Genomic DNA, 19,123 nt, shown 5'->3' on the forward strand with positions numbered 1-19,123 from the left:
ACACCTACCTGGCCTCCCTAAGCAAGGCTGCTATGGCTTCAGTCCCTGTAGCTCGGGCTCTCAGGGTATGGCTAAGCCAGCTGGGTAGGGATATAGAGGATGGAGTACCAAGGGAGGAATTGCTTCAACAGCTACCATCTTTGAAAATGGCGGCGGAGTTCCTTTGTGATTTTCCTCTGGATACGTTGAGGTTGACGGCGAAAAATATGGCTCTATCAAACTCCATTAGAAGAGCCTTCTGGTTGAAGCTATGGTCCGGTGATCCTTCGTCTAAAAGTAATCTCTGCTCCTTGCCGTTTGAGCCTGGAAGACTTTTTGGCTCTCAGCTGGATAAGCTTCTGGAAGCTAATATGGAGGAGAAGACTTTGAATTTTCCTCAGACCAGACGTAGAGACAAACGGAAGTTTTTTCGTCCCTATAGAGGACAGGAGTATAGGAGGTCAAGTTTTAGAGGACGCTCAACCAGGGGAAGATCTGACCGTAGATTCAGACCAGCTCCTGAAAAGCCAGGAAAAAAGCCAGACGACTCCAAGCAACCAAACATGGAGTTCTGACGCCACAGGTCAGGAAGTGGGAGGCCGCCTGTCAAACTACTATCCAGAATGGCTGCGGATTACCTCAGACAATTGGGGTCTCCAGATCGTCAGAGAAGGTTACGAACTGGAGTTCGACCACTTCCCAAGGGACAGATTTCTGACAAACAGGGGAAGAGATCCTCTACTAGTTCGTTTACTGGAAGAATTTGTAAAAAAAGGCGCACTGGAATCCGTTCCTTACCACCAGAGGGGAAAGGGGGTATACTCCAGAGTATTCCATGTACCCAAGTCAGACGGAAGAAGCCGTCTTATCATAGATCTGCGTTACTTAAATCAGTACCTGAAGAAAGTTCATTTCAAAATGGAAACTATAAGATCAATAACAGCAGTACTCACAAGGGATCAGTACATGGTATCCTTAGATTTAAAGGACGCGTATCTACACATCCCCATAAAAGAGTCGTCCAGAAAGTTTCTAAGACTGGCTATGCAGAGGGGAGAAGGTATCTTCCACTTCCAGTTCAAGGCTCCTCCTTTTGGCCTCTGCTCTTCACCAAGAGTCTTTACCAAGATTGCAGTTATAGTAGCGGTGACTCTTCGTCTCCAGAATATTCAAGTCTTTCCTTACCTGGACGACTGGCTTCTGGCCGCCCAATCCGAACACCTTCTGCAGATTCATCTCCAGAAAGCGATAAAACTGCTTCAATCCCTAGGATTCCTAATAAATTGGAAGAAGTCAGAAATCATTCCTACTACCTCCAAGTCTTTCCTAGGATTCAGGATAGACACACGCAGCATGACACTTTTCCTGCCAGCTGTAAAGGTTGGGACTTTAAAGAGAGAGATAAGAACCCTATTATCCTTACATCGTCCTTCAGTGCGCAGAGTCATGAAGACGCTGGGACATATGACAGCGACAGCGGATGCCGTCCCCTGGGCCATGATCCATACCAGGGACTTACAGCAGGATATGCTCCAGACGTGGCATCACACCCACCACAGTCTGAAAGCAAAAGTAAGATTGAAGCCTTCAACAATTCAGAGTCTAAACTGGTGGCTGCAGACCAAGAATCTTTCCCCTGGGAAGAGTTTCCAGTTCATGTCTCCGGTCATAATCACAACAGACGCATCTGGCCAAGGCTGGGGAGCACACCTCCAAGACAGATGGGTTCAAGGCCTCTGGTCCCCACAGATGAAGAAGCAATCTTCAAATTTCAGGGAGCTGAAAGCGGTCCACTTGGCTCTCCACCAGTTTGCAGCAGAGACAAAGGGAAGACCAGTGCTTGTGCGGTCAGACAACCTCCCGGCGGTATTTTATCTGAACAAGCAAGGAGGGACGAGGAATGCGGTTCTCCTAGGCTTGTGCAAGCAGATCTTCTCCTGGGCAGAGTCCCACCTTTTAGAATTGAGAGCCATGCATATCAAAGGCTGCTGCAATATTCAAGCGGATCGCTTGAGTCGGAGGATGATCAAACCGGCAGAATGGGAGCTGAATCAAGACATATTCCAGCAAATAGTGGCCAAATGGGGTCTGCCAGCATGGGACCTGATGGCGTCCAGAAGGAACAAAAAGCTGCCAAGGTTTTGCTCTCTGAACAGGTGGGAGGAACCCACACGGCTGGACGCTTTTTCCTTCAGTTGGAGACACCTGTTCGTGTACATCTTTCCTCCGGTCCCTCTCATTGTGAGAGTCCTTCGGAAGATCCTTGCAGAGAGGCCTCAGGCGATATTAATAGCGCCATTCTGGCCGAGAAGGTCGTGGTTTCCCCTTCTTCTCCATCTTTCCAAGGGGGAATTCTGGAAGCTCCCTCTAGTTCCGGATCTTTTGCTTCAAGAGGGTCTATATCATCAGCATCTGGACAGACTACACCTCACAGCCTGGAGGCTGAGAGATCTGCGCTAGAGGAAAGAGGACTCTCAGACTCAGTAATCAATACACTTCTTTGCTCTCGGAAGCAATCAACAAATATGAAGTATGCCAAGATCTGGAATAAATTCTCACAATGGCTCTGTGAGTCGAATTGTTCAGTCATTGACATCTCTTCTATACTGCAGTTCCTTCAAGACGGTTTTCAAAAGGGTCTCAAACCCAATACACTAAGGGCACATATGACGGCGATCAATGCCATGACCGAAAGTAAATTTGTTCATCACCCGCTCATCGTCCGGTTCTTTAAAGCAATAAGGAAGTTAAGACCTGTTTTTCGAGAACCCATACCCGTCTGGGACCTGTCCTTGGTACTCAGAAGATTAACGACTTCTCCATTCGAGCCTCTCCAGCAAGCTGATTTCAAATGGCTTACCTATAAGGTGTCCTTTCTAATCGCAATTACATCAGCAAAACGGTTGGGAGAGTTGCGAGCCCTTTCCTCTAAACATCCGTACCTGAGGATTCTTCAAGACGGAGTGCTACTTCGTACCATGCCTTTCTTCCAACCAAAGGTCTCATCTTCTTCTAACATTAACAGAGAGTCTTTCCTTCCAGCGTTCTTTCCTGATCCTTCTGATGAACAACAGAGTGTGTTACACACACTAGATGTTAAGAGGGCGGTTGAAATTTACCTTCTCAGAACCAAGGAGTTCAGAAAGGCAGAGAACCTGCTCCTGTTATATGCCGGTTCAAGAAGAGGGCAATGTCCATCCAAAGATACCATTGCAAGGTGGATTAAGTCTACGATTATGGAAGCATATGCACTTGACGGGATTGCTCCTCCGTTTCCAATCAAAGCACACTCCACAAGAGCCACTGCAGTATCCTGGGCGGAAAAAGCGCAAGTTTCTCTAGAAGACATCTGCAACGCAGCGTCCTGGTCTTCAACTCTGACCTTCGCGAACCACTACCGCCTGGACATCTATACCAAGAGCTCAGCCTTTGGCACTGGGGTTTTGAGTGCAGTACTAGATGCGGAAGCCCCCCCTTTGGGATCTATACAAATCCCGTGATGTGCTGCCGGAGTACGAAAAGGGAAAGGAAGAATACGTACCTGGTATTTTACTTTCCTTGAGTACGGAGGCAGCACATCAATACCCTCCCTAATAAATATTTTCATTATGAATTTTTTGTGTCTGGATCTATTTTTCTAACACAAGGATGCATTCTGGTTGCCGCCCTATATTAGGGAGCTAATTAATTAATTAATTATTCTGATTTATCTAGGTGGGCGGTCCTACAATCTGAAGGGAATGGTATTAACCCGTGATGTGCTGCCTCCGTACTCAAGGAAAGTAAAATACCAGGTACGTATTCTTCCTATATATAAATTTACATATAGTATAATTAGTGTAATATTGTATAATTATTTATTCCATGATCCATATGAGGTATGGTGATTTAGATATAGTGTATTGTATAATGGACATATATAAATATAGATAGATAGCTAGAAAGATAGATAACCTCTGCATTAATAAATAATTATACTATATGTAAATTTATATATAATATAAATATATAAATAAATATATAAAATATATTTATATATAATAAATCAATATAGTAGCAACGCTGTATATATTGGTCTATTTTTGCCTGTAAACTTTTGGTGTATTTTAAAACTTACCCAGCGCTGCAGCTGTATTGATTTATTTATTTATTTTTGTTTTTCATGTAACAATATTATTTGTTTTACTGGTGTCAGTGTTAACATCATAATTCATATTAGGTTTCCATTGCGCAATTGTGGAGAAAGAGATCCAACATTAAGAATAGCAAGAATAGGTATGGGAGTTGTCCTGGCAGAAGGGGGGGGGGGTGGTCGGTGGGGGGTGCCGTCAAGGAGGAAATGATCAAAAGGCTTTGCTAAATACAAATGCATCCATACTGTACATGTTGTTTTTCGATACTGTATTAACATTCAGCCACTATAGGAACATAGCTAATAAATACACTCTGTATCCACTACATTATATATCTGTATACTGTACACTGCTCCATTACATATCTGTAAACAACACTTCATTATATATCTGTACACACTGCTCCATTATATATCTGTATGCAGTAGGCCGCAAAAAATCAGGTACAATGTATCACCAGGTGTTATCCAAATCTAATCCACTTGTATCACAGATCTAAAGACATAATGGAGCGGTGTATACAGATATATTATAGAGCTGCATATGCAAATATATAGTCTAATATTCTCGATGTACTGAATCATAATTGTGATCGATACATAAATATATGAATGTACAGTTAGTCCATTGTACAGTAGTTTATTATTTTTTATTTATTTTTAACCCCTCCAGCCCCTCCTCGCCCGTGTGAAAGGGGCCTTAGATCCTAATGTAGCCATACTGAGAGTGGGGGGTAGGGTGTAAAGTAACACCATATACAGTAATATATATTTGTACTGTATGTATTTTTTTTATTTAATTAGGCGATTAGGCTATCTTTCTATGCTTATTTTTTTATTTTATTTTTAAATTTTTAATCATTAGGAGTATGTTATCTCACAGTGCTATTTGTTAAATAAACTTAGATGCAAGACCAGCAGAAGGTGTGCACATCAAAAAGTTTTACTTTTAGATAGATAAATAGATAGATACCTTAATAATATTATACTTGGTTTGGATTGCACCAGTATGATATTAATAAGCGCTATAGCTGGGTTATATTACTGCCTGTGTAATTTTAACATATTCTTATATGTACTGAACATATTTTTAAATAAAAACAATACATACAGTACAAATATGTTTTCTATACCATAGATATCAATATCCTCTGTAGTAGCATGCCCTTTGTACAGGAGTTTCCTTGGTGAACAATGAATAGAAAATTTGGGGGATGGGTGCGCGCATTGTACGGCAACTGGGTTAATGGAAATTCAATGCCACAGTCTTTGTACTCCTTCCTCCTCTTTTCTACCTACCTATCTATCTATGTACATTATACTGTACAAAACACTATATCTAATTCACACTTTTATTAGTCTTGTAATCTCCAGTGTACTGTATATACTATCTGATAAATAATGTTGATTTATTGATATCTATGGTATAGAAAACATATTTGTACTGTATGTATTTTTTTATTTAAAAAATAGGTTCAGTACATATAAGAATGTGTTAAAATTACACAGACAGTAATATAACCCAGCTATATCGCTTATTAATATCATACTGGTGCAATCCAAACCAAGTATGATATTATTAAGCTATCTACCGTATTTATCGATCTAAAAGTAAAACTTTTTGGTGTGCACACCTTCTGCTGGTCTTGCATCTAAGTTTATTTAACAAATAGCACTGTGAGATAACATACTACTAATGATAAAAAAATAAATAAAAAATAAGCATAAAAAGATAGCCTAATCGCCCAATTAAATAAAAAAAATACATACAGTACAAATATGTTTTCTATACCATAGATATCAATAAATCAACATTATTTATCGCTATAATGGCAAATACATAAATGCAGTCAGTACCTATCTCTCCACATCCTTGTTATTTATAAGTACATGTATTGCATGAGGATCACATGTAAAATAAGTGCTGTGAGTTCAGCAAGGATCCAAAGTCTCTGTTAAGTTGAAATAAAGTGTATTCACAGTGTCCCACACTAACAAGCAGGTAGGTATCAGAAAAATGTGGGCTGGATCGGGTCATATCTCATGTCCATAGCAAAACCCAAATATACAGGTCAATAAAAAACAAAAGGACAGTATTTCGGCTTTAAACATAAAGGGGACTGCCATTTTCTTTTCTGGCTGGTCCTTATATACCCCGGAGGGGTGTTTTCATTGGCTGAAGGAGTCACATGCCCTCCTCTGGCCATTCACATTACTAAAAATAGGTTTCATTCATAGAATACTGAATAGGCAGCCAATGGGATACATTTTGAAACCAGTGTTTTGACAACCTGTCATCAGCAATTAACCTTAATTACCTGGGGACTGTCCCTGATTGGCTCTCGTGACAGTGGGAAAATGCATCCCATTGGCTGCAGTATTCTATGAATGAAACCTAGTGTTATTAATGTGAATGGCCATTAGGACTCCGCCTGGCATAGCATTACCACGGCAAAACTAAAATTAGCAAAATGTCAGAAATGAAAAGATTGATTCACCCAGACGCAATTATCATTTAAAAGTGATTGATTGAGGTGCTGCAGTTGGGTGATTTATTTTGCATCCCATATACATAATTAAAGTAGTGGAGCGGAGTAATTTATCAATCTAGTTAAGGCTGGAGGTGAGGCGCTGTATATGTTTGTTTTAATAAAAAGGCTCAGGCGGCTCCACTTTCAGGGACCTCCCCGGACTACGTCTCTATATCGCATAAGGCTTTTTTATTTACGCTCACGCATTTTGTAGAAACGTTTATCATAAGGGGGGGGGGGTTGCACTTTTGAACGCTTTGGGCTGCTGTTCTGCTTTTGAAAGTACCAAAGCTGGCAGAGATCACCGAGCTGAGTTTGTCCTTTACCCTTTTACATAGTCACTCGATTCGCTGCAGCTCTGCTACATCTGTGAGCCGATATGAACAGCGCCTGTCATTGCCGAGGACGAGGAGCCATGCCTGCTCCATTAGGAGGATTCAATAGCACAGACTCCTCGAGCCCTGCAGAACTTGACATTAGCATTGTGACAACTCAGATATCAGGGAAAGGTCACTTATTGCCACTTGAGCTCTTAATAAATACACAGCCTCAGGAACCATAGGCATTTATTATAGGCTTTCATCCGAAGTGCATTATACTATTGTAATTAGGCAGCGAAATTGCAATCAGCAGAGCCACAGCTTGTCCTCTTCCATCCTTGCAAGTATTACCCTCCTTCTTAACCTTAAAACACTGCCGATACTATATAATACATCATGATGATAGCAAAACGGGTAAGGGTTACAGTATATCCAGATTCGAATACTACTGCTTCATTTTGTACTGCCATCTACTGGCCATGTTATGTATTGCTATTGTGAAGAAGAGAAAATCGCCTTTCGTTTGTAACTATATGCAAAAAAGAGGAGCGCTAACGATGTTGCATCTGTAGCTTGCTGTGCTACGTTGTTTCAGCAGCTCTCATGCAAGGCAATGAAAGCTACTGAAGCAGCAACGGCAGTAGTAACGGCAAGTTGAGACAACCCGTTTAATCATAGCTAAAATGTTACGTTTATATTGTGATTCAATCTGAATTTTTTTATTGAATCATTCTCGACATGCCAGACCTTATTTATTATGTTATATGGTATAACAGACTATCATCTATGTTTTATTAATGATGAATATTAAAGTATATGTACTTACTGGATTCAGGACAAGAGTAAAAAAAAGTTCCCCTCCTTGAATGCTTCTATCTAGCTCAAGTGGACCTCCAGGGTACTCTTTATAGAAAATAGTATGTGTGAACAGACCACAAGTTTGCCGAGGAAGAACCTATTGAGAAATCATAATAAAATACATACAAATTGTCAAATAACAGCACAATATTGACAACTTTGGCTCTAATATTAACAAAAGATAACAACAGAGGTACTAATAATTCTTTATAGTCCCAATTTTTGTATTAATGTGTATAAATTCTTTTCATTTACTTTACATGATTTTTTTTCAATGTTATCACCTGTTCAAAATTACATAAAAAATAGGCCTAATATCAGATATCAATAAAATACCAAAACACATGTTTATTTTTTTTATAAAGTTGCATTGATCAAAAGTGTTCTCTCTCCCTAAATTGACATGCTACACTAGAATAACATATTGGAGTAGCCCAAAGCCAGTACCAGTCAATACTAGCTTTCATCCAGTTACTTTTCTACTTACACACAGTTACTTTCAGCATTTTCATTTTATGTACCAATATTTAAAGTAATTTTGAGCACGAATATTCGAAAAGCAAATTATCTTGAATATTGGCACTTTGAGAATTTGCGAATATTTAGAATAAAGTGCTATATATTCGTTATATATATTCGTTTCCATCTGAACACATGAGTCCGCCCTGCTTCTTGCTTGTGGGCCAATGAGTCATTGCCCACAAGCAACTTAAGCAGGGAGGAATCATGACTTCAGATGGAAAAAAATTATGAATATTCTAAAAAACAAATATATAGCACTATATTCAATATAGTGCTATATATTCGTATTTTAGAATATTCGTCATTTTTTTCCATCTGAAGTGAACACTGAACACTGTTCACTTCAGATGGAAAAAAATGACGAATATTCTACAATTCAAATATATAGCACTATATTAAATATAGTGCTATATATTAGTTTTTTTGAATATTCGTAATTTTTTTCCATCTGAAGCAAGAAGCAGGGGAGGAATCATGTCTTCAGATGGAAAAAATGAAGAATATTTTAAAAATGAATATATAGCACTATATTCTATAGTGCTATATATTTGTTTTTGACCCACGCCTGTATTGATCGCTTAATATTCGCATATTACGCGATCATTACCTTGCCAATTTTCAAGCAAAACAAAGTATGTAGAATATAACGAATATTCAAATTCGCGAATATTCGACAAATATTCTACAAAATATTTGCGAAATATCACAAATCAGAATATGACCCCTGCCGCTTATCACTATTTAAAGGTACAATAATTCAAATTTTTTAAAACATCTGTCTATATGCAATAAGCAACCTTGTTGAGACTATACGATATACTGTTTGCTCTTTACATGTGCTTATTTTTATGTACAGTGATCCCTCAGGATACAATGGCGTCAGGATACAATATTTTCAACATACAATGGTCTTTTCTGACCCATCGTAAGCTGAGACTAGACTCAACATACAATGTCTCAGACTCCTATCCAACCAATCTCATCCACTTCTCTGGTAAAATAGTTATATTAGTTACTAGTTAGCAGCTATTCCTGGCTGTTATATATAAGAACTTGTTTTATCTGACTTAGTTATCTGCTTATTTTTCTTAAATCTTCATTTTATTTTATCTTGGATAACATTTTGGGGCTATGGAGCTGATTATTCAAGTTTACAATGGTTTCAACATACAATGGTCGTCCTGGAACCAATTAATATTGTAACTTGAGGGACCACTGAATTATAATGACAACTGCCTAGATATGATTTTATTGCCCAAAATAAAGGGTTAATTCAGTTTTAGACTAAATTAACTAATTGTACCAATGCAAATATAATTCCTACATCCCCCTTTTAAAATGGCCACAAGTGCATTTACTTTTTATCTCATGAGAAGAGGATTCATTATATTTCTGCTTGTTTTATGCATCTTTTTATGTTGAATAAGTGTAACTGAAGAAAACAAAATAATGAAACAATAGAGAAGTTGGGAATTTCATCTTGAAATCCATGAACATCTCATCTGAAAAAGAGTCAACAAGGCTCCCAAATAGCCCTCTTACTTTTATTAGTCTGTTTCTATTCTGCATTCTATAAGTGCAATCACTATATTTGTATTTCTTTTATGTGTAAAATACTTCATTATAAGGCACAGGTCTCTCTTCATCCTTTTTGTTTTCCATTAAGACACAGGTAGATGCATATTTCTGCATATTACATAGAGAAAGGGAAATATGCAAACACTACTGCATTTATAGTATCAGAGCAATATTCATAGATTGTAGAGTTGCATACTATTAAAGATGTGAGCACTTTTCCTTAACAAAATAAAAATAATAGCACTTATGTCTGAATGATAATTTTGAGGGCAAAAAAAAACCTCTGAAGAATGAAGCAACATTTCTAATGACCAAAATGGAATAGAGATGAGCGGCAGGGGCAATATTGGAATTTGCAATATTTTGTGAATATTTGGTATTTTCTTGATCATGAAAAATCGGCAATGTAATATTCACGAAATACAGGGGTGGGTCACTATAGCTACATTTTTCAAGCTGCTAGAAGTTTCCTGAGACTGGAGAAAATGGTTGGCATGGCAGAACATTACAATAGCTTTATATGCAGATAGAGTGCTTGATTATATTCACGATTGCAAAATCGGCACAAATTGTTCGAATATTTTGGTGTAATACATGCAACTTCACATTTTAACAGGTCTGACTACTTATTAGTGATTGGTGCACTAAGTATTGTTGTGAACTTGTGACATCACAGCACTTTGTATGTATATATGTAGCATACATACATTTATACAGCACTATGTATGTAGCATGTATGTATGGACAGCAGAACCTAGCAGCTACACTATATCACTATCTAACCTACACTGACTATCTTTGACTAACTGTCTGTATTATATATACAGTACAGACCAAAAGTTTGGACACACCTTCTCATTCAAAGAGTTTTCTTTATTTTCATGACTATGAAGGCATCAAAACTATGAATTAACACATGTGGAATTATATACATAACAAACAAGTGTGAAACAACTGAATATATGTCATATTCTAGGTTCTTCAAAGTAGCCACCTTATGCTTTGATTACTGCTTTGCACACTCTTGGCATTCTCTTGATGAGCTTCAAGAGGTAGTCCCCTGAAATGGTCTTCCAACAGTCTTGAAGGAGTTCCCAGAGATGCTTAGCACTTGTTGGCCCTTTTGCCTTCACTCTGCGGTCCAGCTCACCCCAAACCATCTCGATTGGGTTCAGGTCCGGTGACTGTGGAGGCCAGGTCATCTGACGCAGCACCCCATCACTCTCCTTCATGATCAAATAGCCTTTACTTTCAAAGTTTTCCCAATTTTTTGGCTGACTGACTGACCTTCATTTCTTAAAGTAATGATGGCCACTCATTTTTCTTTACTTTTGCTGCTGCTTTTTTTCTTGCCATAATACAAATTTTAACAGTCTATTCAGTAGGACTATCAGCTGTGTATCCACCTGACTTCTCCTCAACGCAACTGATGGTCCCAACCCCATTTATAAGGCAAGAAATCCCACTTATTAAACCTGACAGGGCACACATGTGAAGTGAAAACCATTTCAGGGGTCTACCTCTTGAAGCTCATCAAGAGAATGCCAAGAGTGTGCAAAGCAGTAATCAAAGCAAAAGGTGGCTACTTTGAAGAACCTAGAATATGACATATTTTCAGTTGTTTCACACTTGTTTGTTATGTATATAATTCCACATGTGTTAATTCATAGTTTTGATGCCTTCAGTGTGAATCTACAATTTTCATAGTCATGAAAATAAAGAAAACTCTTTGAATGAGAAGGTGTGTCCAAACTTTTGGTCTGTACTGTATATAGGCTAACTAACTATCTAATGCAAGGCAACAACTTTCCTATTGGTTGCTAGGGTTGCTAGGGATGTTGCTAAGCTCAGACTAAGACATTGCAGCCTTCTCATTTGCCCACTAGCAAGAGAGGAGGTTACTGAAAAAAAAAAAAATAGAATATTCAAAATTATGAATATATATCACTATATTCTAAATATTCGCGAATTCTCAAAGTGCCGATATTCGCAATTAATATTCGCTATTCGAATATTCGCGCCCAACACTAAAATGGAATTGCTAGAGTGATGTTCTATTAACAGTCTTTAGTTTTTTTCAACTTTTTTCCAATATATTCAGATAATTGGCTGCTGTATGCTAACAACAGTAGTTGAAGAAAATTAGAATACGGGTAACCTGTAACGGTAACGGCTTGGAGGTTGTTTGCCGTGACACTTTCGCCGTGCATGCTGGTTGCTGGTGGCAACGTGTTGCTGTTTATGCGCTTTCCCTTTAAGGCTGTTTCCCTTCCCTTCTGGTGAGCACAGGGTTAAGGTGTGTGCTAGGCGGAGCTGGGTGTGGCCTCTTGGCTTTTATAGTCTTGGTGCTGAGAGCCTGAGCCTTTATTGGGGCTGGATGTAAAGCCCCTTTGCTGGGCATTTCCAGCTGCCCTTTCCTTGAGGGCCACCTTGTGGGACATCGAGGTCCTTGCCTATGTCTACCCTTCCTTTTTGTTGTTATGTGTGGTGCTGCACTTATGGATTGATGTTTGTCTAGTTGTTTGTTCCATGTGTGGTTTGTTTATGGTGTGGATGATCCCGCATGGTTGCTAGACATGTCCTGTTTGTTGTACCTCCGGAAGGGGATCCCTGGGGTTTCCCGAAGGGGGAACTACAAGACAGCAAGCTGTGGCTTCCGGAAAGTGATCTTGTCGTTCTGTTGTCTGTGGTCATCTGGCCACAGGACACTTACCTGCCATTCTGTTGTTGCTTGCTGTCTCCTCCTTGTTACTAGGCCTGTGGAGACTCCGATTTATCCATGTCGTGGATGAATCAGACGTCTCTTATTCCTGACTTCCATATTGCAAGGACCGCAAGGGTCAGTAAGGCCCAGGTTCCGGTGCATGAGCCCTCCTATCATCTGGGTTTTTTCATGCAGTTAGGTCAGGGATTGGATGAGGGTGGCGATAGGAGGTAACCTTCTCCCTTATCCTGGCTTCCAGGTCTAGTAGCTTTCTTTAATTTCAGACATTGTATGGTGGGTAGTTTCCCCCACTCCCCACGGTGACATAACCTCACCTGTTACATAATACTACTAGTAGTTAAGGCTGCCGTGCAGCCTGTATTTGTGGGAGGGGCAGAGGCCACGCCCCTTGGCTATATTAACCCCCACGCAGGTCAGGGGACGGGACGTGCGGCCAGGTACCTGGTACTTCCGGTTCACGTCTGGTTCCTGCACGTCCCGCTCTTTTTCGTCTCGGTTGGGGTGAGTATTGGTCGGCGTCGGCTCGTCTCGTGCTTCGGTCAGGTAAGCAGGGGGTATCCGATGCCGGTGCGGCAGCGTGGTTACCGCACGGCGGGTCGGGTCCGCACCCCGGGGGGGGGCAGCGCTCGGCTCGCCATGATTTTACCGCGGGCAGGCTCGTTGCGGGGATGCCGTGGCCGGGCGGCGCGGGCGGGCGTTCCGGGAGCAGCCGCGTGTGCCGGTTGCTAGGCACGCTGCGGCTCCGCCCCTGGTAACGCTCGCACCGTGTTGAGAACCCCGCCCACTAATGTTGTTTCCGCCCGGACCACAAGTTGAGTTGTACATATATCCGGCATCGAGGACAGCCGCCCCCGTATTCGATTCATAGCCCATCCCGAAAAATACCTACATCGGTCCCGATGCGTTCCAAGCTGGAGCGCACACCGGAAGTGACGTCGCTTCCCCTCCTGGTCCACATTCAATACACTACAAGGCCGAGATGCTTCCTGATGCGTTCCACGCTGGAACGCAAATCGGAAACCACTCCAAGTTAAGCCTACCACAATGCGTTCCACCCTGGAACGCAAACCGGAAGTGACGCCAGTACCTCCCGTTTTTTGGCGCCAGTTTCTGGCGTTCTTGGCGCCTTTTCACTGCATAAATACCTGCCATTATGCATGATCCACTTATGCTCCTGATGAAGGGGATCCCAGTGACCCCGAAACGCGTCGAGCCTACTCCTACCCCTACCCTGTGCTAGAACAATAAAAAGAGAATAAACAGAAGTTCCAAGTGTGACTGCCATTTTTCCGGACGATCTTACAGGCGATCCAGGCGCAGGAGGAAGCAGGGTGGGTGTTATGTGCTTTATCCCACCCTACCCCTCCTGGGTGAAGTGAGCCTTTTTTATTCTCATTGCGATTTTAACCAACTACCATTACTGTTTTAATTAAGGTTATTTTGCACGTTTTCACAAACGCTGTGTTTTTTAAACAACTATTTGGGATGGTATAGGCTAAAAAGATACAGGTATGCTCTATCAGAATATTAGTAGGCTCGGGTCAATGTAGATTTTAGTGGGCAGTTATTACATAGTACAAGCATGGGATCCATATACGGCAGTTTAGTGGAATAAATACAGTGCTCCTACAGTGAGGTCACAGCTATCCCCAAGTCCGATATGTATTGTTAAAAACGACCCATCGTCCATGGTCATGTACCAGACAGTGACATAGATAAATCACTTCCGTATGTAAAAAAAAACAAAAACCTTACCTGTTGTTTATGTTTCCACTGTTTCCATCAGGCACGTTGCTGATCATCATTGGGGAACATTATGTTGTTCCCCACTCACTGTTCTAGTCTCGCTTCAATTGTGGCCAAATATGTGATGTTTGCATGCCTACTTGGCAGTTCTGGGGCTCGCACGGTATTGGTAACCCCGCCGCCGGCCGGGGGGTCTGCAGTCGCACGTACAGAGGCGCAGGTACACCAGCACGGGCACATTCCTAGGCTCGGGGCTGGTTTCATGGGAGCTGTCACCCATTTACCCGGTTCCCAGTGTTCCACAGATGTGTATTATTGTTATAGGTGCTCTACATTACTGAACACAACCTCTTTCAAATCTAATGGGGCATGATATCGTGTCGGGGATTTTAGCTTATTCACGTGCATATTCGCTCAAACGTATGCCACTGTCTACCTACATACCACATAGATCTGCTATTAGTTCCCATAGGGTAATGTTGTGCAAAGACACAGTTAATATTCAGTATACTTCCAAACAACACATTTAGTTGAATTGGCGGGTCGGAGAAATATGACACACGTCGGGGAACCTGGACATGAATTCATGGTGGCACAGTTCTCACTCGGGTCTGGTGCTTACATTCATGGTAGGATCGGACGTGGTTCCACGGTCCGTGACTTGTAGCGCTCTGGGCGAAGGGAGTTGGGCTCCATGGTCAGACGATCGTGGTTAGGATTGTTACCTTCAAGCTACAGCCGTGTGTCTGCTTTTACATTTTTGTCCTATACGCCAGTCACTTCTAGAGCAGCGGTCGCGGTTGCATTACATTAATACTCTGTTCCCTTTCAGCTTGCATTCATACAGCTGCGTTATACCATGCTCCTCATGCTCATACTCAGAGCTGGGCCCATACCATGTTTTAGGCACCTCTCACATCCAGAGCTGCATTTACCCACTTGTTCTTGCATCATGTGTTCTACTCTGCTTCCACATTAAGCTGCATTTCTTTCATTTCTACATTATGGTTACTCAGTATTCTTGCTAGGGCTATGAGCGCACCGCTCTAATTCTGCTCTTCCGTTAAACATAGCTGCTTCTTCAGGCTTGAGTTTCTTTCCTCGGTGGTGGGTTACGCAGACTGATCTCCTTTACCTCTGGTTCGCATTCACGCAGTTGGATCTCCCGCCCCAGTTAACCAAATAGCTCCCTAGCGGACAGTGGGCCGATAGGAGTAAGTTCCTACTATGTTTCACACTTGTTCATGTGTTTGTCACGACTAGGGGCTTTTCTTAGCTAACTGCAATGCCTCTGGCTCTGGTTTTTCCCCCATCTGTTTCAATTTCACGGTTGGTTAATGTTTCATTCATGCAAGTGGTTCGGATCACTAATGTCTATGCATTTGCCTTTAGGTCGGGCTCAGGTTTAATTGCTTATCATCACGGTAAGGTCTTCCGGGTCGATCCCTTGGCTTCGGGGGACCTCAGGGCTTCGGGGGCCCGGTGTTTGTTCTTCATGTTGTTCAGGGGGGGCAATATGGTTGTAGGCTGGTTAGCGTCCTAGGTCATTGTCGGAGAGGATCATGGTTATGCGAGTCCCCAAGTCATACTGGTGCGGCATAGTGGTTGTTAATTAATTAAGAGGGAAATTAAGCCGCCATATGACTCCGCCATTAGGGTCTCTCACGCATGGCTTAGCCATTTGAGTCTCACGCATGGCTTCTCCCTTTTAGTGTTACATATCACTCCGCCATTAGAGTCTCTCACGCATGGCTTTGCCATTAGAGTCTCTCACGCATGGCTTCCCCCTTTTTTTTTTGTGTCATGTTTGACTCCGCCATTTGAATCTCTCACGTATGGCTTCTCCCTTTAGTGTTACATATGACTCCGCCATTAGAGTCTCTCACGCATGGCTTTGCCATTAGAGTCTCTCACGTATGGCTTCCCCCTTTTTAGTGTTACATATAACTCCGCCATTAGAGTCTCTTACGTATGGCTGTGCCATTAGAGTCTCTCACGCATGGCTTCTCCCTTGTTAGTGTCACATATGACTCCGCCATTAGAGTCTCTCACGTATGGCTTCTCCCGTTAAGGGTTCATATGCCTCCGCCATTAGAGTCTCTCACGTGTGGCTTTTCCTTTGGAGTGTTACACATGACTTCGCCATTAGAGTCTCTCACGTGTGGCTTTTCCTTTGGAGTGTTACACATGACTTCGCCATTAGAGTCTCTCACACGTGGCGTTGCCATTTGAGTCTCTCACGTATGGTTACCCCCTTCAGTGTCACATAGGACTCCGCCATTGGAGTCTCACGCATGCCTTCTCCGTTTTAGTCTTCACGTAGGACTCTGCCATTAGTTTCTCATACATGGCTTCTCCATTCTAGTGTTGCACATATGACTCTGCCATTAGTCTCTCACGCACGGCTTCTCCCTTTTCGGTGTTACACATATGAATTCACCATTAGTCTCTCACGCAGGGCTTCTCCCTTTTAGGGTTACACATGTCTCTGCCATTAGAGTCTCTCATGCATGGCTTCTCCATTTAGTCTTACACGTATGACTCCGCCATTAGTCTCCCACGCATGGCTTCTTCGTTTTAGTGTTACACATATGTCTCCGCCATTAGTCTCTCACGCATGGCTTCTCCGTCTTAGGGTTGCACATGTCTCTGCCATTAGAGTCTTTCACGCATGGCTTCTCCATTTAGTCTTACACGTATGACTCCGCCGTTAGTCTCCCACGCATGGCTTCGTTTTAGTGTTACACATATGTCTCCGCCATTAGTGTCCCACGCATGACTTCTCTGTGTTAGTTTTCACACATATGTCTCCGCCATTAGTCTCTCACGCTTGGCTTCCCCCTTTTAGGGTTACACATGTGTTTTGCCATTAGAGTCTCTCACGCATGGCTCTGCCACTTGAGTCTCTCACGTATGGCTTCTCAAAGAAAAAAAGAAAAAATAAAGAAAAAATAAAAAATATTACACACACAACGCCAGTCGAGGCCGGCTGCGTGGTCCCATAACAAGTAAGTTCCATGTCTGTTCTGTCCTCAGTCCCGCTCGCATGGCTCGGTCATCTGTGGCTCGCAATACAATTTTCTTGGGGTGGCTCGCACGTGTGGCTTGTGCCATTAGAGTCCCACTCTCGTTATTATTTTCTCTGACTCTTTTATTTTCTAGGTTGTTGGGTTTCATTGTTTTCTTTATAAGCAGTCATCCCAAGCCTGCCTTTGCGGACATCATCTTCTCCCAGGCATGCTTACTTTATCTACAAACTCGGGCTGAGGGTGTTGGTGTCCGGCCTAAGTCCTGGGTATCGGTTCATCTTCCAGTAGGAGGTACAGTAATAAGGCGCAAGTTTACGAAGTCTGTCGTGTCACCTGACACGACAAGTCCTATCACGACTACAGGCGCAGCATACATAGTTTATCACGACCTTAAGCATTTTCTGTCTCAACTGCAGGTATTGGGGTACGTCCTGTCCTTAGTACAGGCACATTAGCTCATTAATCATGATAGCCATATATTTCTGTGGATGGTTCCCCAGGCCTGGTGGGTTTACACTTCACTGAGTTTGCTACTTCGGTAGGACAACAGGCACCATGTTCTGACTTTTGGCCCTTATTTGGAAGTGTGGCCTGGGGAATAAGTAGAGGTAAGTATGTTGCCACCAGGAACAGTTGGTGCCCGATCGGGGCCCTTGGTGGATGGTTGGGGTTTATCTGGGCCGGGGGTCGTGGGCTGCGGCCCTCCGGCTGTTGCGGGGTTGTGGCTCCCGCGGAGCCCGGACAGCCTGCAGGTATCTGCCTGCAGCAGGGCGTTGTGGGGGTTGTGGTTGCGGCAGCTGAGGGGCCGCGGTTTGGGATGCCTGATCTAGGCACTTCCAACCATTTCACCATTGTTTGTTTCAGTCTGCAGCTCTCAGGATTCAGACCTTCTCGTATATGGTCATCTGTTAGGCAACATAGGAGTAAATCGTTCCTGGTTCCAGACACTCTTCAATTGCATCAGCATTTAACCAGCTCCAAGAACGGTGTGGCGGTACACATGACAAGGAGATAAGGTAGATGGAAGGCACTGTGATATAAGACGGTATATCCCGCACCTCCATCGTGAAGGGTCTTTTCGTTCAAAACAGGTGTCGTAACGGTAGGTGTATATTTACTCTAAACAGGGTCTGCTTCACTCCTTTCGTTTGAGGCGGTGTCTAAGCACCAGATGCCTCCTCAGGTTATCAGGTGCATGGGACGCGGGAGGTAGTCGTGTTCTCCAGATATGGTCCAAATCCTCCGATCAGAGATCCGTGCTTTCTGTTCACTTGCCCTGTACGGTGCAATGAGTGTTTGATGGTATGGTTGGGTCTCCTTTTTTGGCCCCTTTTAGGCCTATCATCGCTACGGGCTCCCGGCATTTCCCAGCCTGAGGTTAGCTCTAGTTCCTACGTCCAGGGGCCGTCGCCCTGACCACAAGTAGTTAAGGCTGCCGTGCAGCCTGTATTTGTGGGAGGGGCAGAGGCCACGCCCCTTGGCTATATTAACCCCCACGCAGGTCAGGGGACGGGACGTGCGGCCAGGTACCCCTCCCTCCCTTTCCTTTTCTTAGCTCTTCCTTAAGGATAGGCCCCCTTTTAGGCCTATCATCACTACGGGCTCCCGGCATTTCCCAGCCTGAGGTTAGCTCTAGTTCCTACGTCCAGGGGCCGTCGCCCTGACCACAAATACATATTAACACAAAAAATAAACAGTGCCAT

General features: G+C 42.7%; 1 protein-coding gene across 1 annotated transcript in view; it reads right to left on the bottom strand.

Annotated features, from left to right (window-relative positions):
• The window catches only part of LOC120989893 (bifunctional heparan sulfate N-deacetylase/N-sulfotransferase 3-like), a 607,584-nt gene that overhangs the window by 239,973 nt on the left and 348,488 nt on the right, over positions 1–19,123 (bottom strand). The window contains exon 5 of the mRNA XM_040418281.1: positions 7,789–7,917. Within this exon, the coding sequence (XP_040274215.1) occupies positions 7,789–7,917 (129 nt within the window). The remainder of the gene's footprint in view (positions 1–7,788; positions 7,918–19,123) is intronic.

Source organism: Bufo bufo, chromosome 2 (assembly GCF_905171765.1).
Source record: "Bufo bufo chromosome 2, aBufBuf1.1, whole genome shotgun sequence".
Taxonomy (NCBI): domain Eukaryota; kingdom Metazoa; phylum Chordata; class Amphibia; order Anura; family Bufonidae; genus Bufo; species Bufo bufo.